The 23,398-nt window shown below is 37.5% G+C and overlaps 2 protein-coding genes across 3 annotated transcripts; one reads left to right on the top strand and one right to left on the bottom strand.

Moving 5' to 3' along the window:
• Positions 1-4,749: 4,749 nt before the first annotated feature.
• LOC132140800 (anaphase-promoting complex subunit 2-like) lies at positions 4,750-19,659 on the bottom strand. 2 transcript variants are annotated; one of them, XM_059549784.1, is made up of 15 exons: positions 19,641-19,659; positions 19,207-19,311; positions 18,804-19,059; positions 17,842-18,157; positions 17,062-17,194; positions 9,968-10,169; positions 9,759-9,878; positions 9,564-9,681; positions 8,309-8,487; positions 7,859-8,000; positions 7,099-7,174; positions 6,783-6,986; positions 6,179-6,311; positions 5,198-5,439; positions 4,750-5,086 (listed from the first exon to the last, which is right to left on the bottom strand). In XM_059549784.1, exons 2-15 carry the CDS (start codon positions 19,270-19,272, stop codon positions 4,874-4,876), a joined length of 2,400 nt encoding a protein of 799 aa, XP_059405767.1. In that variant the 5' UTR covers positions 19,273-19,311; positions 19,641-19,659; the 3' UTR covers positions 4,750-4,873. The 2 variants fall into 2 exon arrangements, with proteins under 2 accessions (XP_059405767.1, XP_059405766.1); XM_059549783.1 differs by lacking the exon at positions 19,641-19,659 and adding an exon at positions 19,437-19,488.
• Positions 19,660-19,785: 126 nt separating this feature from the next.
• On the top strand, positions 19,786-23,196 carry LOC132140799 (microtubule nucleation factor SSNA1-like). The gene is made up of 3 exons (XM_059549782.1): positions 19,786-20,107; positions 21,673-21,872; positions 22,855-23,196. Exons 1-3 carry the CDS (start codon positions 20,056-20,058, stop codon positions 22,948-22,950), a joined length of 348 nt encoding a protein of 115 aa, XP_059405765.1. The 5' UTR covers positions 19,786-20,055; the 3' UTR covers positions 22,951-23,196.
• The last annotated feature ends 202 nt before the right edge of the window (positions 23,197-23,398 follow it).

Raw genomic sequence — 23,398 nt, 5'->3', positions numbered from 1 at the left:
TCCTAACGATTTAAGTTTTTACTATAACTTTCTATAAATTTAGCACATCCTTGCTTAATAAAAGTAGTAATTTCTTAAAAAAAAGTTAAGATATTAGAGCCCGACCGATATATCGGCCGGCCGATATTATCGACCGATATAAGCTAATTGTATTTAAATCGGCATCGGCATTTATAACGGCCGATGAAACATGAGAAACAGAGTCTCATGCTTCACTCATGTTATGAGTGTTGCATAGTGTGCCCACCAGAGGGAGCTCTGCAGCTCCAGAGTTAACAACAGCGCCAGAAATTCACTACAGAAGAAAGCGGGCAGCCAAGCCACGGAGATGTAACTTACTGTTTTGACGGTGAGTCTGTCGGTCGTCATGTGAAATAATTGTAGATTTAGTTAATACCCTGTATATAAAAACTGTGTGGTAGTTCTAGCTAACGGTCCTACCATTATCACTTCTAAATATTCTGTAACATTACTTACAGCCGCTAATGCATTGCTATATTAGATTAGCCACAAAGCTAATACCATGTTTATCAGTGGAAGAGCGCGAACGTTAATAGGAGGTCAAACTATAACGTTAGCGTTTAACTTATTCTTATTCTATTGCGGTGTGTTTCCCACATAATGACCGCGAAATTGGGCCTTTCACACAGGACGCGGTATGCACGGCGCTTGCCGCTGGGTTCAGCGTTGCCCTTCAGATACAACGCGATTTGCGCTGCGCTATGGCGTAGGCGGGGTTTTAAAAACGTTTAGCGGGAGCTCTTTCATAGTCTGTTCCTCCTCCTTTCGGTCAGCAGCAAACATGTATCTGTCCCGTTGTAAGAAGCAAGCGATAGCGCTAGTCCTGCTGATGAGAATTAAGAGAGAAGCAAGGAAGAAGAGGCTACCCTCAGGTCCAGAGAACAATTTGGTGAATTCAGGCTGGTTACGTTACTCTAACGCTAATAGCTTCCTTTTTAGCAGGCCCCTTAAATGCTTGCTATTAACTTGTTTGAAGGTGGTTCTTCTCAAAATTGACAGCGGTGTGTTCATGACACTAACGTTAACCATTTAACTTCGAATTGATTCCGTAATCTTCCGGTAATAGTAGGCAAGACGATGTTCTGTGAGAGCAAATATAGTGTAGTTACAGTAACTACAGTAGGTGCGTCAGAAATGATTAAACCAGAGGGGACATGTAAATAAATGTGAGCTGAAAAAGCGCTTTTTTTTTTTTTTTTTTTTTTTACATATTGTTTCAAAGCAGCTTTACAGACATAACAGGAAAATGTTGAAATAATATTGTTAAATATAAGTAATATCTATTGCTTGACAAATAAAAAAATATATATATTTCTCATTTTTGCCTATGTAGGAGATCCCAGTTTATTATTATTATAATTCTATTGATGACATGAGTAATGATACATGGTGATATTATTAATACACATGCTTATTCTTTCTCTGTCTCTCTTTCTGCCTACAGATGGCTGAAAAAGGTGAATGCTGTAGCAGCAAAGTGTGGGACTACTTCTGCAAATACTTTAACTTTAGTATTATAATTTATTTACAGTACACACACAGACTGTTAAAACCAGCTTCAACTGGAAGAAAGTAAAAGTGTTAAATGTTTAAAACCAGACTGTTTTTTGATCATTAAAAAATATATACTTTTGATGTGCAATTGTTTAGTCATTGAGACTGTAATCTAAGGCTTTTTTTTTTTTTTAAATAGTCCATTCTGGAAAATGGTTTATACAGCCCACATACATGGAACAGGCAGATATTTTGCTATTGAATGTTGTGTAAGTGCAGTTTATAGGAAATGGGTCTAATATCCAGATTATTTTTAAAATCAAAATATCGGCTTATAAATCGGCTCTTTTCGAGTTAATATCGGCATCGGCCCCCAAAAATCCATATCGGTCGGGCTCTAAAAGATATATATATATTTTTATTATATATTATATACTGGCCCCAGACTTTTCGCTAGGGCTGGACGATTATGGCCTAAAATCAAAACCTCGATTAACTGAACATTTCGATTTCAATTAATGAAAGATTATTTTGTTTGTGTTTAGTTATTTCGGCCTCATAGTTCACTGACAAGGTTTGTACTGTAAATATGATTGAATAATTTTTTATCAAATTGAAATGTGAACGCTGGAATCGTTAAGCAGAATCAAAATGCATGCGTCTTATTGAATACCCGGTTCTTGGAAATTTGGAACCGGTCCTAAAATGTCTCGCTGTAAGAGATAAATAAAGATCAGATAAAAATAAATTAGCACAGTACCAGTACGAGTGATTGCGTGTGTGAATTAGTCATACTGTATATTATTGCGAAGCTGTGGGCTGTAAATAGCCTAGTTCCTTCAAAAGTAGAAAAATATGCTATAATAAGTTTTGAGATTCTAAGCTACTTTAGTGATAAATCACAGGACAGCGCTGACAACTAGTTTCTGCATTCCTCTGTGCGCACAATCTTCACAGCTGCCATTTATCAGAATCAGAATCAGAATCAGAATGAGCTTTATTGCCAAGTATGTTCACACATACGAGGAATTTGTTTTCGTGACAGAGCTCCGCAGTGCAACATAACAGCGACAGAACAAAAAACACAATAAGGAATAAAAAATACAAAAAAATACAAATAGGTGGGTAAGGATTGACAATATACAAATTGACAATGTATGGCAGGTATATTAAAAAGAGCATTTATGTATGTACATGTATATTATGTGGAAAAATTGTAACTGTACGCTAAGTATGTGTGTTTGGATAAATAAGTGTATGTGTATATAAATATAAGTAGTATAGTGTGTTCCATGTATGTACATGTATATTATGTGCAAAAGATTTACGTGTACGCTAAGTATGTGTGTTGGATAAAAAGTGTAGTGTATATAAATATAAATAGTGTAGTGTGTCCCACAGTTATTATCAGCTGTTCATAAGATGGATTGCCTGAGGGAAGAAACTGTTCCTATGTCTGGTCGTTCTGGTGCTCAGTGCTCTGTAGCGTCGACCAGATGGCAACAGTTCAAAGAGGGAGTGTGCTGGATGTGAGGGGTCCAGAGTGATTTTAACAGCCCTTTTGCTCACTCTGGATAAGTACAGTTCTTGAATAGATGGGAGGGTTGTAACGATAATTCGCTCAGCAGTCCGGACTACCCTCTGTATATATGCGTGTTATATGCGTGTTCGTGCCACAATGCAGCTGCTCGATATAATAATACACATCCGATCATCTAATCACTTGAATGTCCAAACCATAAAACAAATACAGCTGACAAAATTTAGTAAAGACGCAAGGCTCACGCTAGTGCTGGCCGGTTTGAACAAAAATTTATATCACTGTTTTTTTCTAAATTATGCCGGTTTCCTTTGCTTAAAAGTAAAACATTGTAAAGGGTCCATCTGAAACAGTGTCGCGCGGCACAGCATAACGTTCGTTCCGAACGTTGAGTAATTAAATAAATCGGTATGGCGGTATATAAAAAATTTATATCTTAACAAAAATATACACCGGTTTTCGGTATGAACCGGTATACCGCCCAGCACTAGCTAACGCTCGTGTGCCATCACTATGTGTTGAACCGGCGTTCACCTCTGTGTTCTGCTTTTATGCCACTGACTGGACGGGGCAGAGTCATGGGGCTACACACGCGGTAGTATGCTTTTAAGGGGGAAGTAAAAAAAAAAAACGCAATAACCGACATGGGAAAAATACGTCGGTTAGAGTTTCTGAATTTCATTTTCGATAACTTTTCGATTAATCATCCAGCCCTACTTTTCAGTAGTGTTAACTGTTACAAAAGATTACAAATTGTTACAAAATACGTTATTTTTACCTTTTTATTCATTAAAGAATCCTGAAAAAAAAGTGTTAAAGCAATACAAAAAAAATATTAAGCAATACAACGGTTTTCAACACATATTTTAGAATAATAGCTGATGAAAATTGCATCACAGGAAAAAAAAAATTGAAATTGAAATAACATTTCACAATATTATTATAATAATATCAATAATCACAATATCTCTAATTTTTTATAAAATGCCTTGATGGAGGACAACACATACAAAATTTTACCTTTAATTCAAATTATGTTGATAATTTTTAATCACAAATTATGTAGACATATAGTGCTGTGAATATGCATTTGCCAAATTCTGATTTCTTTTGTTTTTTCTGTATATCTCAAACTACATTGTTTCAGAAATGAGAACTAAATTAATATAAAGCAATGGCAACCTAAGCAAACAAAAAATACAATTTTAAATGACAATTTTAATTATTGAAGCAAAAATTATCTAATACCACCTGGGCCTGTGTGAAAATGTATTTGCTCCTGTATTTACAAATTCCATAGGAAGCTGCATTCATAATGGGGTTCATCTGGACTAGAAAAAATCAGGTCTGATTACTAACAACCTTGTTTAATTAAATCAGTGTTTAAATAGAAAATTTTCAACAGCGTGAAGTTGGTTAAAATGTCTTACCTTGTAACACACTATGCCAAAGGTGAAAGAAATTTCAGAAATGATGAGGAAGAAGCTGACTGAAATACATTTTGGAAAGGGTTCTCAAGCGCGGCTGGATTATGCAGCAGGACAATAATCCGAAGCGGAGAAGTAAGTCCTATGAATGGCTCCAAAAAAGCAAAAGTGAAGTTTTGGAGTAGCCTAGTCAAAGTCATGACTTGAACCCAACTGAAACACTGTGGCAGGATCTTAAGTTCATAAACCCTCCTATGTTTCCAAAGATTTGGTTACAAAATGTGTCTTTTTATTATTTTGCACAATAAACAAACCAGGATAATTTTGTGTTTTGGGACAGAAGTTATAAGATAGTTAATTGTTTTTCTGATCTCCACTCTATGGTTTCTGACTACTGGGTGGTCTTGGGCAGCCTGTAGACACCAGTGGACACAATAAGCTGGTGGGCCCTGACTTTCTTTTGTAGGAAAGCCTGCAGGTCATTCACATCCATCTCAGTGACCCCAGATCCGGCGGCTACAAACATTCGCAGCATGGAGTGGATCCTCTCCAAAGTCATGCTCTCCAGGTTAGTCAACATGGCCTGAATGTAGGCCCAGAACAGCTGAGAAATAAGGGAAAACAGTTTAGGATTGTTTTTAGCATTACATGGCAAATAAAGGTCATGAACAGTGTTACATTATTGCATTATGATAAAAGTATGTGTATAAATCACCTGCAGTTTCTCTTCTTTCTGCTCGGACTGTGTTGCGGTGTTGGAGTCTCCCTCCTCATCACTGTCTATGAGCATCACACTTCTGTCGGATCTCTCTCTGCAAGAGCTTGTTTCCTGCACAGTATATCGACCTCCGGCTTCCTCCCGCAGCACACCCTGCTGCTGCCACAGTGCCAACTTCCTGCGCACCATCTCTTGTGGCACACCTAGGACACTACTCAGGTCCTCCAATGTCCATGTGCCTAATGAAGGGAAAGCAGATAGTAATGGGACTTCAAGACAACAAATAATCAAGACTGTGGCATTCGCACACTAGGTAGTGCACATGCTCATAATGCATAAGACTGCTGCAGGTATATTTTTAGTTCAAAACCTGGAAAGTTAGTGTTACAAAGTTCTGTGGTTAATACAATATCAAAGTATTTTCATGTTTTATTGTACTACATAAAATACACCAGTAATAACGTTATTAACAAGTGAAACTAAATGGAACTCAAATAAGAAAAACAGTCTACCCAGTTTTTGTGTTTCTAATCAAAGTTTTGCAAACTTTTTTTTACCTAAAGTTTTCAGGGCAAATGTTTTTGAAACATGGTTGTAAGCATAGTGATGGTGATATTGAACCTGATTGTATTTAGGCTTCAAAACTTAGGTTATGTTCATTTGTGAAGATTATGACAATGAACAAAATGTGTAAAATTTGAATCATCATCAAATTTTTTTGGTCACAGAGGTATTTTACCAATGGAAAAACCCTATTAGGTTTTCTGTTGAGGGAACCAGGGATTGGCTTATTTTGGTGTCTGGTCTGTGCCTGATCCCATTCCCATTGATTTCATCCAAATAGTTCCATGTTGCATGAAGTATTAAAATCCTAGCAGTCTCATTAAGGCATCTAAAGTCAGAGTGTATTGACTGTATTGTTGTTAAACAACAATACAGTCAATAAAAAATATATTTTGGTGAATGAATTCTTAACACCTTTGTCCTGGAAGTGTAAAATGATTGCAGCATGAATGGGAGTCACTGTGAGGTTTGCGATGGTTCTGTCCTCCAGCTCCACATCCAGTGTAACAGAACCCAGATGAGGCCTCCACCTCAGAGTCCTCATGGCCTGCAAAATATTAAAAATAAAAGAGAAAAAAAAAAAGATACAGTATTTTGGTCACACTTTAGTGTAGGGACCCTATTAGCATGTGTATTATTAACATATTGGCTGTTAATTAGTTCTTATAAAGCACATATTCTGCATGACCATATTCTGCAGACTGCATCCCTAATCTTACCTGGTACCTAAACTTAACAACTACCTTACTAAATATTAACAAGCAGCAAATTAGGAATTTGAGGCAAAGGTCGTAGTTAATGATTTGTTAATAGTGAGAATTGGACTTTCAAATAAAGTGTAACCAGCATTTTCAGCAAAATACTGGAATAAAGAAAAATCATCAATGGCATGATTTGGAAATCATAAAGAACTGAAGAACCTAAACAAACTCTTGTCACTGCCTTGGGTAACTTGATGTTGAACATAGTATCTGGGTCTTACCACAAAACCAGTTGAGAACCAATGGACTGGGTGTACCTTGAGTTTTTCAAAGCGGTGTGTGTAGTCCTCCATGGCTTCAGAGACGGCCGCATGCAGTTCCATCTTCTCCTCCTTCAGCTGGGGCCAGAACTCAGATGAGATGATCATGGATGACAGCGGTAATGTAGACAGCTCCTCTATAGGAAGACGACTCTCTTCCTCACGAATATTAGCGTTGATCCGCCGAGAGTCTGCTACATCCTGCAGAGAAAGACAGACACGTTCAATAATATAAATAGCTCACGTTATGGAAGTAAATCCATTTGAGGTCACATATCATGATAACAGGATGACTGATAACTAAGAAGCATACCTTTAACATCACCTCACAGTAATGCATGTGGGACTCGCCAAACCTCAGTTTCAGCAGTTCTACATTGCGAATCTCTCTATAAAAACAAATACAGAGGGAATTAAATCACACAAGTACTTGACATATTAAAAACCTAGTAAACAAACAGAACATCTCATTCTCTTTTGCTTTAGAATGTCTTTAATCTTTTGATATAGATCATTAAAAAATAAAATAATAACATTTACAAACATTTCTTAATATTTAAAAAAGTAGTGTATAAAAAGAGAGCCTATCAACAGGCAACTGAATTTTCAAAAACTAAAAAATTAGTGGTCTTTACTCAATGATTTCAAAATATTATTTGAAATATATAATGTCATTATATTTTTTGAAAACATCCCATTTATTTTACTTTTATTTGTATTCATACTATTTATTTATTATATTTTCCCTATTTGTAGACTGCAACGTTGTAAATTCTAAATAAAATTTGATCGCAATCAATGTAAAGCAAAGATAAGAAGCTGCTACTGAAGGACGGAGCAGTTCAGACTATTTGGACTGCAACAACTAACCAGCAGGCAACGAGCAAGCATTTATATTATTTCAATCAATACAAAGGTTGTTCACAAGTCTTAAAGCTACAGCAGCAAAACGATGTGAGAGGATGATATGACTGCTTTAAACCAAACAAAAGTTAATTAGATGATTCAAGAGCATTAAGCGAAGGATTATAGTGGGGAAAAAGTATATATGTTCATGTGTGCAGGTGGATTACTTGGCTGTGCTGTAGTTGAGCTGATGCAGAAGTCGGTCAGCCAGTACAGTCTTATACTCATTAATGAAGATCTCTTTACTTCCATAAATGCTGACCAGCAGACTGATGATGTCAGAAGAGCGCCGTTTAGAGCCAGTTTTATCTACAGAGAGAGAGACAGTGAGAGAGCTGAAATGTTGATTACCTGTTAGGACTCAAATTTCTGCAGACTGCATTGACTTGTATGTATTATACACGTATGCGAATGGCTGGTAAATTTGACAGAAATATCCCACCAGAAATACCTTAAACTGCATTTAACATTATTTTCATTTAGCATTATTAATATTAATTATATTTTATAAATACCTTTATCCAGCAAAGAATCCTGAATAAATTTGTCAACAATTCCTCAAAATAATATAAAAAGTAAAAAAATAAAATAAAAAACTGCTGGCAGTTAACACTAACCTGTGAGAGCATCAGTGGGATCTGGGGTCCAGTCTTCTGGATCACTCCCCTCATCTTCACTATCCTGTGTTTCCAGGGTAACAGGGTCAGCTCGAGAGAGCTCATTGGCTAGATCAGTACAACCCTCTGCATCACCCGTCAGACTGCCCACTATTTGACGCACAGTGTCCTCACGCGTTCTGTCATTTCCGACATTACAACAACGAATTAAAGTGATAGTTCACCCCAAAATCTAAATTATGTCATTAATAACTCACCCTCATGTCGTTCCAAACCAGTAAGACCTCCATTTATCTTCGGAACACAGTTTAAGATATTTTAGATTTAGTCAGAGAGCTCTCAGTCCCTCCATTGAAGCTGTGTGAACGGTATACTGTCCATGTCCAGAAAGGTAAGAAAAACATAATCAAAGTAGTCCATGTGACATCAGAGGGTCAGTTAGAATATTTTTAAGCATCGAAAATTCATTTTGGTCCAAAAATAGCAAAAACTACGACTTTATTCAGCATTGTCTTCTCTTCCGTGTCTGTTGTGAGAGAGATCAAAACAAAACAGTTTGTCAAATCCGGTTCGCGAACGAATCATTCGATGTAACCGGATCTTTTTGAACCAGTTCACCAAATCGAACTGAATTGTTTGAAACGGTTCGCGTCTCCAATACGCATTAATCCACAAATGACTTAAGCTGTTAACTTTTTTAATGTGGCTGACACTCACTCGGAGTTAAAACAAACCAATATCCCGGAGTAATTCATTTACTCAAACAGTACACTGACTGAATTGCTGTTATGAGAGAAGTGAAGATGAACACCGAGCCGAGCCAGATAATGACTCGTTCACGAGTCAAGAACCGGTTGCATCGGTTTTCGGATCACCATTAGTTCTTTTCGGACAGTTCGATTCAATAAACCGGTTGATTTGTATTGAAATGTATTTTCGATGCTTCAAAATATTCTAACTGACCCTCTGATGTCACATGGACTATTTTGATGATGTTTTTCTTACCTTTCTGGATATGGACAGTATACCGTACACACAGTTTCAATGGAGGGGCTGAGAGCTCTCGGACTAAATCTAAAATATCTTAAACTGTGTTCCGAAGATAAATGGAGGTCTTACTGGTTTGGAACGACATGAGGGTGAGTTATTAATGACATATTTTAGATTTTTGGGTGAACTATCCCTTTAACTACTTCAGTAATGGAACTAGTTTACAAACAAGCACAACTATCTTGATACATGCAGCCCCACTGACCTGAGATATCTGCGAATGGGTTGGCAGGCCATTTGCAAGATCACCATAGAGGGGTCCAGCTCTCTTAGAGCTTTGATGGCAGAGATGTATACAGTGATAATGTCAGATGTGTGCACTCCTGAAGTGGGAAACAAAAACATGATGAAAGTCAAAACATTTTCACACGAGTATTTAGCAGTGTCCTGAATCACTGACCTGGATGCAGAAGTCGTGTTTCAAAGGCTGATTTAAGGGAGGCAAGAAGCTGCTGTCTCTGATTGGTCCGTTCAAGACAGAACTTAAGATCCTCAATGGCAGGAATAGACTCTGGAAAATCTGAAACAATTAAGCAGAAATTAATTTCCCATGAAACAACAAAGATAAGATTACATGTAGTATGCTACATTAATAAAGTTTTTTCTCACCTCGTATGATACTGAAGAGCTCCTCGATTCTCATGTTTACATAGATACGGCAGAAGAACTGCTGCATGTGACAGTGCCAGCGCTGGAGGAGAGCATTGGTTAGCTGACCCCCTGTGCCATCTGTAGGTGTGGCATCACTGCCTACCTCTTGCACCTTACTGGCAAACACCCTGCTCAGCCATCCCAAAACCTGCCCCAACCACTGGAAGCACAGTGATTTATTAGTGTTATTTTAGATGAGAGTCCATCAATAAGACTAACCACAATTTCTTAATTAACACTATTTTAAATGGACACTTCAGGCTTGAATATTAAAATGTAAAAACCAAATCCACCATATGCTTGAAGCTAATTAGCTCAAAATCTTGTTTATGCTCACCAATGAAAACCAACAACTAAGAATATTTTAATTGGGTTAGTTCACCCCAAAATCTAAATTATGTCATTAATAACTCACCCTCACGTCATTCCAAACCCGTGAGACCTCCGTTCATCTTCGGAACACAGTTTAAGATATTTTAGATTTAGTCCGAGAGCTCTCAGTCCCTCCATTGAAACTGTGTGTATGGTATAACTTACTGTCCATGTCCAGAAAGGTAAGAAAAACATCATCAAAGTAGTCCATGTGATATCAGAGGGTCAGTTAGAATTTTTTGAAGCATCGAAAATAGATTTTGGTCCAAAAATAGCAAAAACTACGACTTTATTCAGCATTGTCTTCTCTTCCGTGTCTGTTGTGAGAGAGTTCAAAACAAAGCAGTTTGTCATATCCGGTGTTGTGCCCAATTTCGACCCCCTGCCGAATTATTACCCCACTTGTTCAAATCACTATCTGATTGCCTAATCCTAACCCCACCCCTAATCCTAACCCCTCCCCCACACCTAACCCTTAACCTACCAATAATATGGGAGTAATAATCTGGCGGGGGTCAGAATTCGGCACTACACCTGTTCGCGAACGAATCATTCGATGTAACCGGATCTTCTTGAACCAGTTCACCAAATCGAACGGAATCGTTTGAAACGGTTCACGTCTCCAATAAGCATTAATCCACAAATGACTTAAGCTGTTAACTTTTTTAATGTGGCTGACACTCCCTCTGAGTTCAAATAAACCAATATCCCGGAGTAATTCATTTACTCAAACAGTACACTGACTGAATTGCTGTGAAGAGAGAACTGAAGATGAACACCGAGCCGAGCCAGATAACGAACAAAAGATTGACTCGTTCTCGAGTCAAGAACCGTTTCTGTCAGGTGCGTCCGATTCGAGAACGGAGGAGCGGATGATACTGCGCATGTGTTGTGTGATTCAGCGTGAAAGCAGAATGACACACAGAGCATCTGAACCGAACTGGGCCCGGTTCCCCGATAACGTTCACTCTTAGCGCGCTAAGAAGACATCGTAAGATATATCTTACCAAAGTTGTTGATGTTTTAAGTGTGTTCCCCGAAGTGTCCCTTAGGAAGCTTCTTAGCACGCTGCCTCTTACGTCCGACGTTACAAGAGCGCTGTCCAAAGTCAGGGTGCTGAATTAGTTGGCATCGATTGCTCATGAATCGATTTTCCACTTTACGCGAAGGTGCAATACAGCGTTAAGAAAGACAACACGTTCTATGCAAATGAAACATTCCTCAAATTATTACAGTAACATTTATTTTAACATAGTTTAAGTTATCAGTAAAATATAGACTATAAATTAAATTATCAAAGGGTCAGTAATGTTCACACGATATGTTGTGACGGTAAGACAAACTGGGTATCCCTCGCTAATCATCCATCCCGTTGTGCCACTTGTGCCGCTTCTTGACATGGGTTTAACGACTTATAAAAATTATATAATACACTTTTATATTAATGGCAAGGTACTTTACAATTAGAATTGATTGGCAAGCAGCTGCAGTTACTTCTGTTTAATGCGGTATTGATTGCAATTGGTTTATGTTTTTAATAAAAAGCAATCTATCTACAATGAACAGAGAGAGAGAGAGAGAGAGAGAGAGTTAGATACAAAATATGCTGGGGAAGCAACGTTAAAAAGGGCACCAAGCCTCTCGTCAGAGGAACTTGAAGTGTTGCTGGACCTTTGCCAGCAGGTCAGATATCACACCCCTATGGTCCACTTAACAAAAAAAAAAAAAAAAAAAAAAAAAAAAAAGGGGAAGTCGTGGCCTAATGGTTAGAGAGTCGTTAAAAAGGGCACCAAGGGCACCAAAACGTGTAAAAAAACGTTAAAAAGGGCACCAAGCCTCTCGTCAGAGGAACTTGAAGTGTTGCTGGACCTTTGCCAGCAGGTCAGATATCACACCCCTATGGTTCACTTAACAAAAAAAAAAAAAAAAAAAAAAAAAAAAAAAAAAAAAAAAGGGGAAGTCGTGGCCTAATGGTTAGAGAGTCGGACTCCCAATCGAAAGGTTGTGAGTTCGAGTCCCGGGCCGGCAGGAATTGTGGGTGGGGGGAGTGCATGTACAGTTCTCTCTCCACCTTCAATACCACGACTTAGGTGCCCTTGAGCAAGGCATCGAACCCCCAACTGCTCCCCGGGCGCCGCAGCATAAATGGCTGCCCACTGCTCCGGGTGTGTGCTCACAGTGTGTGTGTGTGTGTTCACTGCTCTGTGTGTGTGCATTTCGGATGGGTTAAATGCAGAGCACAAATTCTGAGTATGGGTCACCATACTTGGCTGAATGTCACTTCACTTCACTATAACCTGCACATTTATGGCCTACGCCTGATCATTCACTGATGGATTGGCGATAGGGATGAGTGCCATCCACCAGGATGCAATCCCCGGCATGGCGCAGAAGGGCGTTGGTGACAGTGTGGACGCACTTCCACACAGAGGTCTTGATTAGGCTGTAGCCCTCTCTCACGACCTCGATGAATCTCTCTGTAGCAAAAAAAAAAAAGAAAAGAAAAGAAGAAAAAAAAAAAAAAAAATTAACGCTGGGCTTCAGGGCCCAAGGTCCAGCTGCTCCACAATGAGTTGTCTTGGGAGGGGATTTTTTTTAATATAGCCACGTCAGGCAAAATGTCAAAAGGGCTTAAGTTTTGCCGAATAAAAAAACTGACATGGTCTAAACGGCTCCGAGTCCGGCTCCGTCTTTGATCCAATACAAGAACACGTTGGATCGCTGCCATAGTTGGTCGCTTACTGGACACCACCATGCTTACCCATTTAAAGATCTTAGCCATTTAGAGCCAAATTGTTTGCCAGATTTTAATTATCAAAAAAATGATTGCCAATTCGCTGTAATTACATTACGAAAAAGCCTAGGCTAATTACCACCTTATTAGTTCTGTAACCACATAAAGTCAACTTCATAAATAGGCCTGTATCCATTGCGAACATAATTTATTATGAGTCTTAAAAAATAACAGAAAATCATTGTTGAGCCACAAAATTGTCAACATACCATAGTTTGACTTGTACTTCGCTGCGCTGGTTTCTAAAGACTGCTGTACAGTAGCGTCATGAGCTCAAATAACGCTAAGAGAGAGCTACGAATGGTCCAGACCAACCTTACGAAAGTGTGACTTACAGAAGATATACTTAGCGTACGAACGTGTCGGGAACCGTGCCATAAGGTTAAGAGAGAGGTTAAGGAATAGGTTAAGAACTACTTAGCGATAAGAACGTTTTGGGGAACCGGGCCCTGGTTCTTTTGGTGAATGATTCTGAACTGATTCTGTGCTAATGTTATGAGCGCGGGTAAACCGAAGGCTTGAATCAAGGGCAATCATCGCAAATGACGTCCTTACGTCGAGCGCAAAAGAACCGGTGAACCGTTTTCTTCAACCGGTTTATTGAATCGAACGGTCCGAAAGAACTACTGGTGATCCAAAAAAAACGATGCAACCGGTTCTTGACTCGTGAACGACTCAATCTTTTGTTCGTTATCTGGCTTGGCTCTGTGTTCATCTTCAGTTCTCTCTTCACAGCAGTTCAGTCAGTGTACTGTTTGAGTACATGAATTACTCTGGGATATTGGTTTGTTTTAATTCAGAGGGAGTGTCAGCCACATTAAAAAAGTTAACAGCTTAAGTCATTTGTGGATTAATGCTTATTGGAGACGAGAACCATTTCAAACGATTCAGTTCGATTTGATGATGTTTTTATTACCTTTCTGGACATGGACAGTATACCGTACACACAGTTTCAATGGAGAGACTGAGAGCTCTCGGACTAAATCTAAAATATCTTAAACTGTGTTCCAAAGATGAACAGAGGTCTCACGGATTTGGAACGACATGAGGGTGAGTTATTAATGACATAATTTAGATTTTTGGGTGAACCCTTTAATCAATGTTATGATTTTTTCAGCTTTTTATTTTACAGTCCTGTTTTTTAGGCAAATATTATGTACTTGCAAAAGTTATTACAATGAGTAGATAATAGCAACGTAATAACACTGATCCTAAAGTCAATTTAAATTAGTTACCTTTGTATTTGTACTTGTTTTTGAATTTCTTGGTTAAGTACACTCATATGAGCATAGTTTAAAATGAAGTGCAGCTATTATTTTTAGGATTGACTGTTTCTTAACCAATCAACCATTTCAAATAGAAAAATTCTCACTAATTTGTGTAGTGTATTAAAAAAATATATATTATCATCTTCTTGATAATATATATTCTAGTTCTCGTGACCCCCTGATCTGCACATTTTGTATGTCTCTCTTATCGCTTCAGATGTTTGTTCTATTCGAATGTAAGTGCCCTGACGCCACAGGATATTCTGCCATGATTCCAGTTTGAAGCAAATGTATGTTCCATTCAAAAGTGCACTGAAGAGTTTAAAATATATTTATTTACCGAGCTATACGATGTCACACTTGTCTGTGTGTGAAGACACTGTGCAGTGCAAATCTGTGAATGAATGTTCCAAAGTAAAGTAAACTTCAACAGGTTTTAGAGCACTTCTAATGAGCTGATTATCTGAATTAGGTGTGTTAACAAAGAGAGACATGCAAAATGTACAGAGCTGGGGGGCGCGAGGACTGGAATTGAGAACCGCTGATCTACCCCATATTTATGGGGTCTTTTACATACGACTGCTGCTCAGACTTTGGGTTCAGGAACTGCTGAACATCCCCAAACCCATAATAAAAAACTTGAAGTGTTTTTACACGTGTAGAACTTTTCAAAAGATCAAAAGTTAATGTAATGATATAAATTATCATTATTTAAAGCTTCACACATCAGAATTTGCACACACTTCTAGTCGTTCTAGTTGGCAGAGGTTTTGTGCAGACAAATCAACCTAATTTAAAATCTACATGAATCAAGTTACACATTTCGGACTCTTAATGGAATTTTTACATAAATTTAAACCCTTGTGCATAATTTGAAGCATCAACATTCAAGATCATATCAAATTAAAGGCGCAAGATGTAATTTTTCTGCTTTAAAAATAGCAGATATCACTATATCTATGTTATATATATATTTTTTTGTTGTGTACTTACATTATCCCGACAGTTTCCACGAACTTTCAAATCCGGAGAAAATTATAGTTTAATTAGAAGACACGGCACGTTTCTTTATTTCCGTTTTGTCGCCCGTCTATGGCGTCATATAAACTTTGACCCCTCTAGTTTATCTGACTTCCTGCGGAACCGCCAAATACAAAGGTGAACAGAAGCAAAGACGAGACGAAGAAGAAAAAGTAGTAGCTAGCCTTGATCGAGACTATTATATTTTATATTTATATTGTTTATATTCGTATTTATACCTCAATCAATAACTTAGTTATGGATCATGATTATGCTTTGCCTGCATGTTCTGTGAAGCGCAAACGTACGGGTGAAATAAATGACCTGAGAAGGTTTTGGGACAAGAGAAGAAATGAGACACGGGTAAATATTGGAGTTGCATTTCCAAGATAGAGAGAGCTTCGTGACAAGCTGAAACTACAGAAAGATGCTTGCATTCTAATAAACAGGTATGCATCCATTCAGCTAACTATATCTATCCGTATATTTTGTGAAACGATGATGTCTTGTGTAAAACGCAGACGGACTAGCTCTCATGTAGAGTATAATGTAAATCTACATGTGTTCTAGATCTAACTTAGCTGGATAAAGTAGCTTCAAATGCAGTTCACTATCTTGTTCGATATCATAGTATAAACGTAGCCTAATTATAATTATTAACGAAAGGCAACCGTGTTTTTTTTAACATATATTACTACTAGCTAGATGGAATATTGATTTGATAGGGGTCTGATAATTCATATATCTCTCCGTTCGAAAATACGTGATTGTCAAAATACTAAGGCTGGTGACACACTGGCTGCGTGGCGTCTCTGCTGCGTGCCAGAAGCGTGGCACGGTGCTGCTGCTGTAGGTGACATAGAGGGAGACCGCCGACAGACCAGGCTCTTGTCTTCATGACAACAATATCTATACTTCATGTTGAACATAAATATAAAGCCTACTGATAAAGGACACCGTCAACAGTATTGACGGCAAAATTGACAGGTGCAATATTTGAAAATCGATAATTATTTATTTTTTTTAAGTTACATTTGTATCTGAATTTATGTCAACCTATAGACTTTCAAACATCAAAATGTCATGAATTAATATGTATTTGTGTACAAAATTACATATAAACATATTTTCCTATTATATTTTGCCTGGAAACGCTTCCAACACGCGTGCGTGTCGCGTGAAAAATAGGCGTCGGTTCTATTTCTAGCATGCACACGTTTTCTGCGCGGCTCGAGCTGGGCCTGAGACACGCGTTTCACACAGGCAGTCTGCAAGCTCTAACCTATTAACATGGGAGCCGAATTAAAAACTGACACGCCACGCAGCTGAGACGCTTGCGCCACGCATCCAGTGTGTCGCCGGCCTCAGTTAAAATGAGTGAGGAATGTGGGGAGCGACAGAGCGCGTGTTCCAATGAACAACAACTCCCATGAGCCTACGCTAAGCTCTAAGCTCTAAGCTCTAAGCCTAAGCTCTTTCCCGACGTCATCAAAGTACGTCTCATGTTATTATTTTGATTGAGTGACCCCTGGTGGCCAAAAATTCCATACTGCACGTTTAAACATCTTCTGCTTTGTAACTGTATGAAAAGTGTGTACATCATTGAAGTCTGTGAGAAAAGAGCTTTCGTATTCTCCCCTGCATCGCAGCTCCATCCTCTTCTCTATCAGCTGGTGCAAGATGCTGGTCACGGCCTCTGAGCTCACACGCTCCAACAGCTGTAGTGTGGAGCTGAAATGAACATTATAAGATATTAGATAAGAAATCTTCATCAGACATTTATGAAGACATTATATATCCTAGCAATCCACCTCTCCAAGAAAGTATTTGATGTATTTGATATTCTTTAAATGTTACTGTTATGCAGTGATAGCTATGGATGTCTATGAATGTTAGCACACATATTCATGTTTTATTCTATTGAGTATATAAGAATTTTGAAGTTAACTTTTTGAGTCCATTTCATTAGATAAAATATTGTAAATACTTAAAATACTCTATAAATAAAATCAATCCATATCACTATTATCTGTTGTGATACTGATTAAGATGCAAAACAAAAAGTTTTGCACTGAGCACATTGCATCTCCTGTTGTTGGACACAGAAAATGTATTTTAATGTGTAAAATGAAACATACTATATAAAATACTACTGGGAATACTGCATGCTTTTACAAAAAAAAATTGTAGTAAACTGTATGTACTGTATAATATGCTGCATGCTAGTATTCCATTTCAAAGACTTGCACAAATTAAATGATACAGACATACAGCTCTCTTACACCACAGCAACATTATGCAAGTAGTGATTAAACAACAAAGGAAAGGGCAGCATCTGTAGTATTATCAGAATGGTACAGTATTTCTCTTCAACTCACAGTATGTGGCTTAGCCCTTGAAGCTGCTCTAGAGCTTCCTGACACCAACACAGGTGAGGGAGGACGGCACAGCCTGGGCACAAACCACCTTCATCATGGCCCTCCTCAGCCTCCACAGCTTCCCCGGCCTGACTCATGTGCACGGAGAATGTGCGGCTGTAAAACTCTAACACACGCTCTTGCAGCACAGGTGGAGGAGAGAACAGAAGAATGGCACGAATGACAGAGAAAGCTCTCTCTGTCAGACCACGGGCCCCTGGACCAGACAGACCTCCACGACCCTCATCCTGCCATGAGCCCAGTCTCTCAAGACCATCTTGAGAAATAAAAGAGGCGCAATATTAACACAGTAGACTCAAGAAACACTGGACAGGATGAATCTCACAAAGAAAAATCTGGTCACAATTGCCCCTTAAATCCAAAATAAAAATTATAAATAATACATTAAGACATCAGAACTTTTAGATTTCACATTATGGAACTTAAACATTTAAGGAAAAATATATCGGTGTCTAGGAAAAAAGCTTCAAGGTTTCAAAATACAACTTACTACAGAACTCCATTGACTTTACAAAAACAATAGCTCAACACCCGAAGGGCCAACTAGGGGGATCTGAAAGCTTCTAAGGAGTCCACAGGATGACTTATTATTAATTCACATAAATATTATAAATTCATATATTGAAACAAGAGAGACAGAGAGATTTATGTTGGGCAGTTGAGAACAACTATGCTACAACGTCTCGATTTTAGAGTTTCAACCAGCAACAAAAAGTACACTTTATATAGTTTACTGTAGTTTTATAGCTTTTCTAATAAAATTAAGTCAGCTATGACACAACTTCAACAATAAACAAACTCTATACCTTTCTAACATCTGTTTTTCAAATACACATAGGCTGTTAATAAATGTAAAGATATTTTAATAAAAACAGTTGCCAAACGAGTAGGGTGTGACATACCAAGGAAAGGTTGCAGCTCTTGGAGAAGGTTTTGGAAGGCTTCTATTAAAGCCTTTGCCCTGTCCCTCTCCTGTGACTCCCCCTCTGGCTGCTTGAGCCCCGTCCAGAAGTCTGGTGCAACAGAAGTAGTCAAACGCACCTGGATAGTCTCCAGCAGCCAACCTTCCACATACTGACCTAGTCCATGTACACCCAGCAGGGCCAAGGCTTCAGAGAGAACCTTACCAGTAGAAGCATTTGGTGGCACAGGAGACACCTAAGAGAATCATGGTTGGGTTTCAACGTTTTCCACTCAAAGGTACTTGTTTTGTTAATGAAGCTACAATCAGAAGCTGGATTTAGACCAGAAGCGATTTCAGCAACCGTTTTTACCTAGTTACACTGTAGTATATCTAACACTCACCAGTGCAGATGTCACTGTGTCCCAGGTTGCAGAAAGTCCCCGCGGCATCAACTGGGGTTCGTTCATTCCTCTCTCAGGCTGTAGTATAAACAATAGTCATATATCCTGGGATACAAGAATAATGTTTTGTCACGTTTCCAAACGTGTATTTTCATTTTACTCCATGACTGTGTAGTCCAAGATCATATGATCAAAGCATTTAAAAGATCCTCTTTAGACATAACACCGACAAATTACAGCGCTATTCTTCAAACGCTTGTCGCGCGCAGATGACGACACGCTGACGTTGTTTGTAGTAGTAATAATAATGATAATAATAAATAGTAGTCTTATGACGTTGAATAAATAAAGCATTTATAACAAATAAATAAATAAAAGAAGTAGTATTGGTAATGACAACAACAACAGTAATAAAAAATAATAAATAATCATACGCACAGGTAGTGCGCAGGTATTTGGCTCTATTAGAGATTAATTTATAAATGTATCTGACTGTATTGTTTTTGCTAAGCTTTTTAATAATGAAAACTTTATCCTAAATTCTAAAATAAAAGCCTAACGGAAACCGACGTGTTGACGCTTATTGAACGTTCCTATGGAAACAGGAGGGAGACTTGACTTAATCGCTTCTGGGCTTCTGGAATGTTTTTTTTTAAAGTTACTCCCCTCGTAGATGTGTTCCATTTAACGCTCAGTAAAGTTAGTGGCTTGCTAATTCTGCAAGAATCTGACTCAGAAGGTACAACCAACAAACAGACTTCAATGCTAAGTTGCATGAAACGCTTTTAGTGATTAAACTAGTGCAGGCGGGCCTCTTCTTGTAGTTAGCGAGCTAGCCTGCTAATCAGAATGACCCAGCAAGGAGCTGCGCTGCAAACCTACAACAATGAGCTTGTCAAGTGTAAGTAGCCATCGACCAAAAAAAAATATTGTTTTATTTTTGATATTACTTTCTTTTAGTTGTATGTTACTTTGTCATGGGTATAAGAAACTTGTATTCAGCTAGTCTACGCTGCCATTATTAGTCATTATAGTAGCTTAGTAACGTTAGTGATTAACGTTAGAAGACTTTTGTGATGATACCTGTCATCCTGTGCCTTTTTTCTTTCCCAGAAAGAACAGCTTTTATAACTAACTGAGGGCAAAGAAGACGTGTGTTTTTGTAAGAGACGTAAATATGCATTCCTTTAAAGCTTCAGTGGTTTAAAAAAGTATTTGGACATGTGTAAAGTTTAGTGTCATTGCATTATCAGAGGTCAGTTCTCTTTTCAAAGTTAATACAGGTTACCAGCAGAGTAACCAGAGTTCATTACAAAAACTGTTTGTAACATGTTTCACCAACATTTGAGAAAGCAGAAAGTGTAACAAAACTTTTTCTATATTCACTTTTAACATTACAGCTTTTCTAGTTGTGTTTTCTTTTAATGATTAAAAAGTTAATACATTTTATTCCCAAAAATTGTTCTTATGCTATTTGTCTTTGTACAAACAAACGTATTTCATATTGAAAAGAAGTCTCTTATGCTCATGACGGCTATATTTATGTGATCACAAATACATTAAAAAACTGTAACATTGTGAAATATTACAATTTAAACTGTTTTCTTTTTAAATATACTTTAAAATATAATTTCTTGCTGTGGGGGCAAAGCTGAGCTTTTCATCCATTACTCAAGTTTTCAGTGTCACATAATCCTTTAGAAATTATTCTGATAAACAGATTTATTATCAGTGTTGGAAACTATTATGCCACTTATTGTTTTGGAACCTGTGATACTTTTTTAGTATTTGTTGATAAATTCAAGTTCAGAAGAACAGCATTTATTCAAAATAGAAAACTTTTGTAACAATATAAGGCTTTCCTATCATTTATTTATCAGTTTAACACATACTTGCTGAATAAAAGTATTAATTTCTTTAAAAATAAATAGATAAAATGTTCCTAAACCTTTAAACAGTAGTGTATATAGTTACAGAATATTTATATTTTGAATAAGTGCTATTTTTGGATGAAATAAAGAGAGAAGCTTAGAAAAAGATAGACTTTTACATAAAAAAAAAAAAAAAATTATAATCTTACTGATCACAGACCTTTTTAAAGCATGTGTATATGCACACACAAACTTTAGGGTCTAGAGCTGCAAGTTGTGGAAACAAGCTAAACAGACGGCCAGTCCATCAATACATTTTTTGTTTCACAATTATTGAACATTGTGATGCATTAATATTCACAGAGTGACCTGACAGCTTGAATCAGTGGTTGATAAAGTCCTGCACATTATTGCTTCAATTAGTAGGAGGAACTGCTGAGCAAGCCTTCGTCTGCAACTTATACATACTCCCTTACAGCAATCACAACATGAATGTAAAGAAACGCAAGGAAAACATTATTTTCGGCATGTGCCTGAAGCCGCCTTTTAATTTCTTCTTAAAAATTGCCCCTTTCATTCTCTTTGTCTTTCTCAGGTATAGAGGAACTGTGCTCTAAAAGAGAAGAGTTAAACCGGCTGATTCAGCAGGAGGAAGCAGAGAAAAGTCGTCTGCAGCATGATATCCGTGTGCTGACAGAAAAGCTGAGTCGTGTGAACGAGAGCCTGGCACGCCGCCTTGCTGCCCGCGCTGACTTTGACCGCACCATCGCGGAGACAGAGGCAGCATACATGAAGGTAAAGACACAGTCAACCTGTTTTTAATATTTCATGTTCTCTTCATTGGGAGGGGAACAAAAATATTGTGTAATATAACTTTGTTTGTTTGCTGGTTTTTATTGTTTTTGTAATACTTGTATTTGTAAAAAATGTTGTTTTTTTTTGCCATGAAACTAGCCTAAGATGCTGACATTTAAATAACAATATACTACTATTACTCATCGGGAAGGATCAGAAAAACCAACAACTACTGTAGCTTTATTAATGTTGCACATATGAAAACTTAAAGGGTTAGTTCACCCCAAATTTAAATTCTGTCATTACTCACCCTGATGTCGTTCCAAACCCATAAGACCTTTGTTCATCTTCAGAACACAAATTAAGATATTTTTGATGAAATCTGACAGCTCTCTGACCCTCCCATAGACAGCAACACAACTATAATGTTCCCAGGGGCAGAAACGTAGTAAGGACATCGGTAAAACAGTCCATGTGACATCAGTGGCTCAACTTCCGTTTTGCGAAACTACTTGCGAGACTACTTTTTGTGCACAAATAAAACAAAAATAATGACTTTATGCAACCATTCTTCTGCCCCAAGTTACGTCTTCCACCATTTTAGGTGTATATTAGCAAATTAATCATCCTGGTCGATATACTGGTTTGTCAGTACATTCAAACTTTATTAGATATAATATAGTCACTTCTACATCTTAAAAAGATCTAGCCTCTACTCTTCTTGTCATTCTGTAAAATTGAATTATATATGTTGTTGGTTAATAAAAAATAAGTATAAAAAAAAAGATCTACTATCCTCTTTAGTGTTTTTAAATAATGATGCCGGTGTTTGCACAACTGCAGAAAACGGTTACATAAAGCAATTTTTTTTTTTTTGGTTTGGTTTAAATTGAACTTTTCTAGCATTTGCCAAACTGATGAACTTCAGTCTCAGTGCAAGTGTCGTTCTTGTTTGACTAAACCTCTCCTCTCTATCTCTCAGATTCTAGAAAGCTCTCAGACACTTTTGAGTGTTTTAAAGAAGGAAACAGGGAATCTGAACAAAGCCACTGAACCAAGAAGCAGCAAAGATCATTGATTAATGCTGAATATTTATATTTGTGTGTGTGTGTGTGTGTGTGTGTGTATACATTCCATTGTTATCCTCTCTCACTTCTTCTCTTTTATCTTTACCAGCCTTCCCTCTTGTAATCAACATATAAATTCAGAATATAACTTCTCATTCCTATTTGGAAGTTTTGTATCTGATGTATAGGTTATAAATTGTTTTGATATAGATTGGTGTCTGGTGTAATGTTTTAATAAAGATATATTGTGAATTTTTGATGTTTTTAAAGGGAATTTCTTTATGTAAATATTAGCCTTCTAAGATAAACTGTGAACACTTCATAGCCTTCATTCGTTTATTGAACATTTCCTTGTTTTTTGACATTTTCTCCCCTCAAATTCATCAAAACAAAATTGTACATTTAATATTCTCTTGATGAATAAAACAAAAGGGATGAAGAAACGTTTTGACATACACT

This window comes from Carassius carassius, chromosome 5 (assembly GCF_963082965.1).
Source record: "Carassius carassius chromosome 5, fCarCar2.1, whole genome shotgun sequence".
Lineage (NCBI taxonomy): Eukaryota > Metazoa > Chordata > Actinopteri > Cypriniformes > Cyprinidae > Carassius > Carassius carassius.
The sequence above is the reverse complement of the archived record's forward strand: the minus strand, read 5'-3'. Positions and strand labels throughout refer to the sequence as shown.

Excerpts from the sequence above, each read along its gene's own strand:
- LOC132140800 (XM_059549784.1), bottom strand. The coding sequence starts at position 19,272 with ATGAACGAACCCCAGTTGATGCCGCGGGGACTTTCTGCAACCTGGGAC. Across the intron at positions 7,175-7,858 it reads CTCAACTACAGCACAGCCAA|AGAGATTCGCAATGTAGAAC; the intron begins GTAATCCACCTG and ends TTGTTTTTATAG. Across the intron at positions 6,312-6,782 it reads ACCGCTTTGAAAAACTCAAG|GCCATGAGGACTCTGAGGTG; the intron begins GTACACCCAGTC and ends AATATTTTGCAG.
- LOC132140799 (XM_059549782.1), top strand. The coding sequence starts at position 20,056 with ATGACCCAGCAAGGAGCTGCGCTGCAAACCTACAACAATGAGCTTGTC. Across the intron at positions 20,108-21,672 it reads CAACAATGAGCTTGTCAAGT|GTATAGAGGAACTGTGCTCT; the intron begins GTAAGTAGCCAT and ends TGTCTTTCTCAG. Across the intron at positions 21,873-22,854 it reads CAGAGGCAGCATACATGAAG|ATTCTAGAAAGCTCTCAGAC; the intron begins GTAAAGACACAG and ends TCTATCTCTCAG.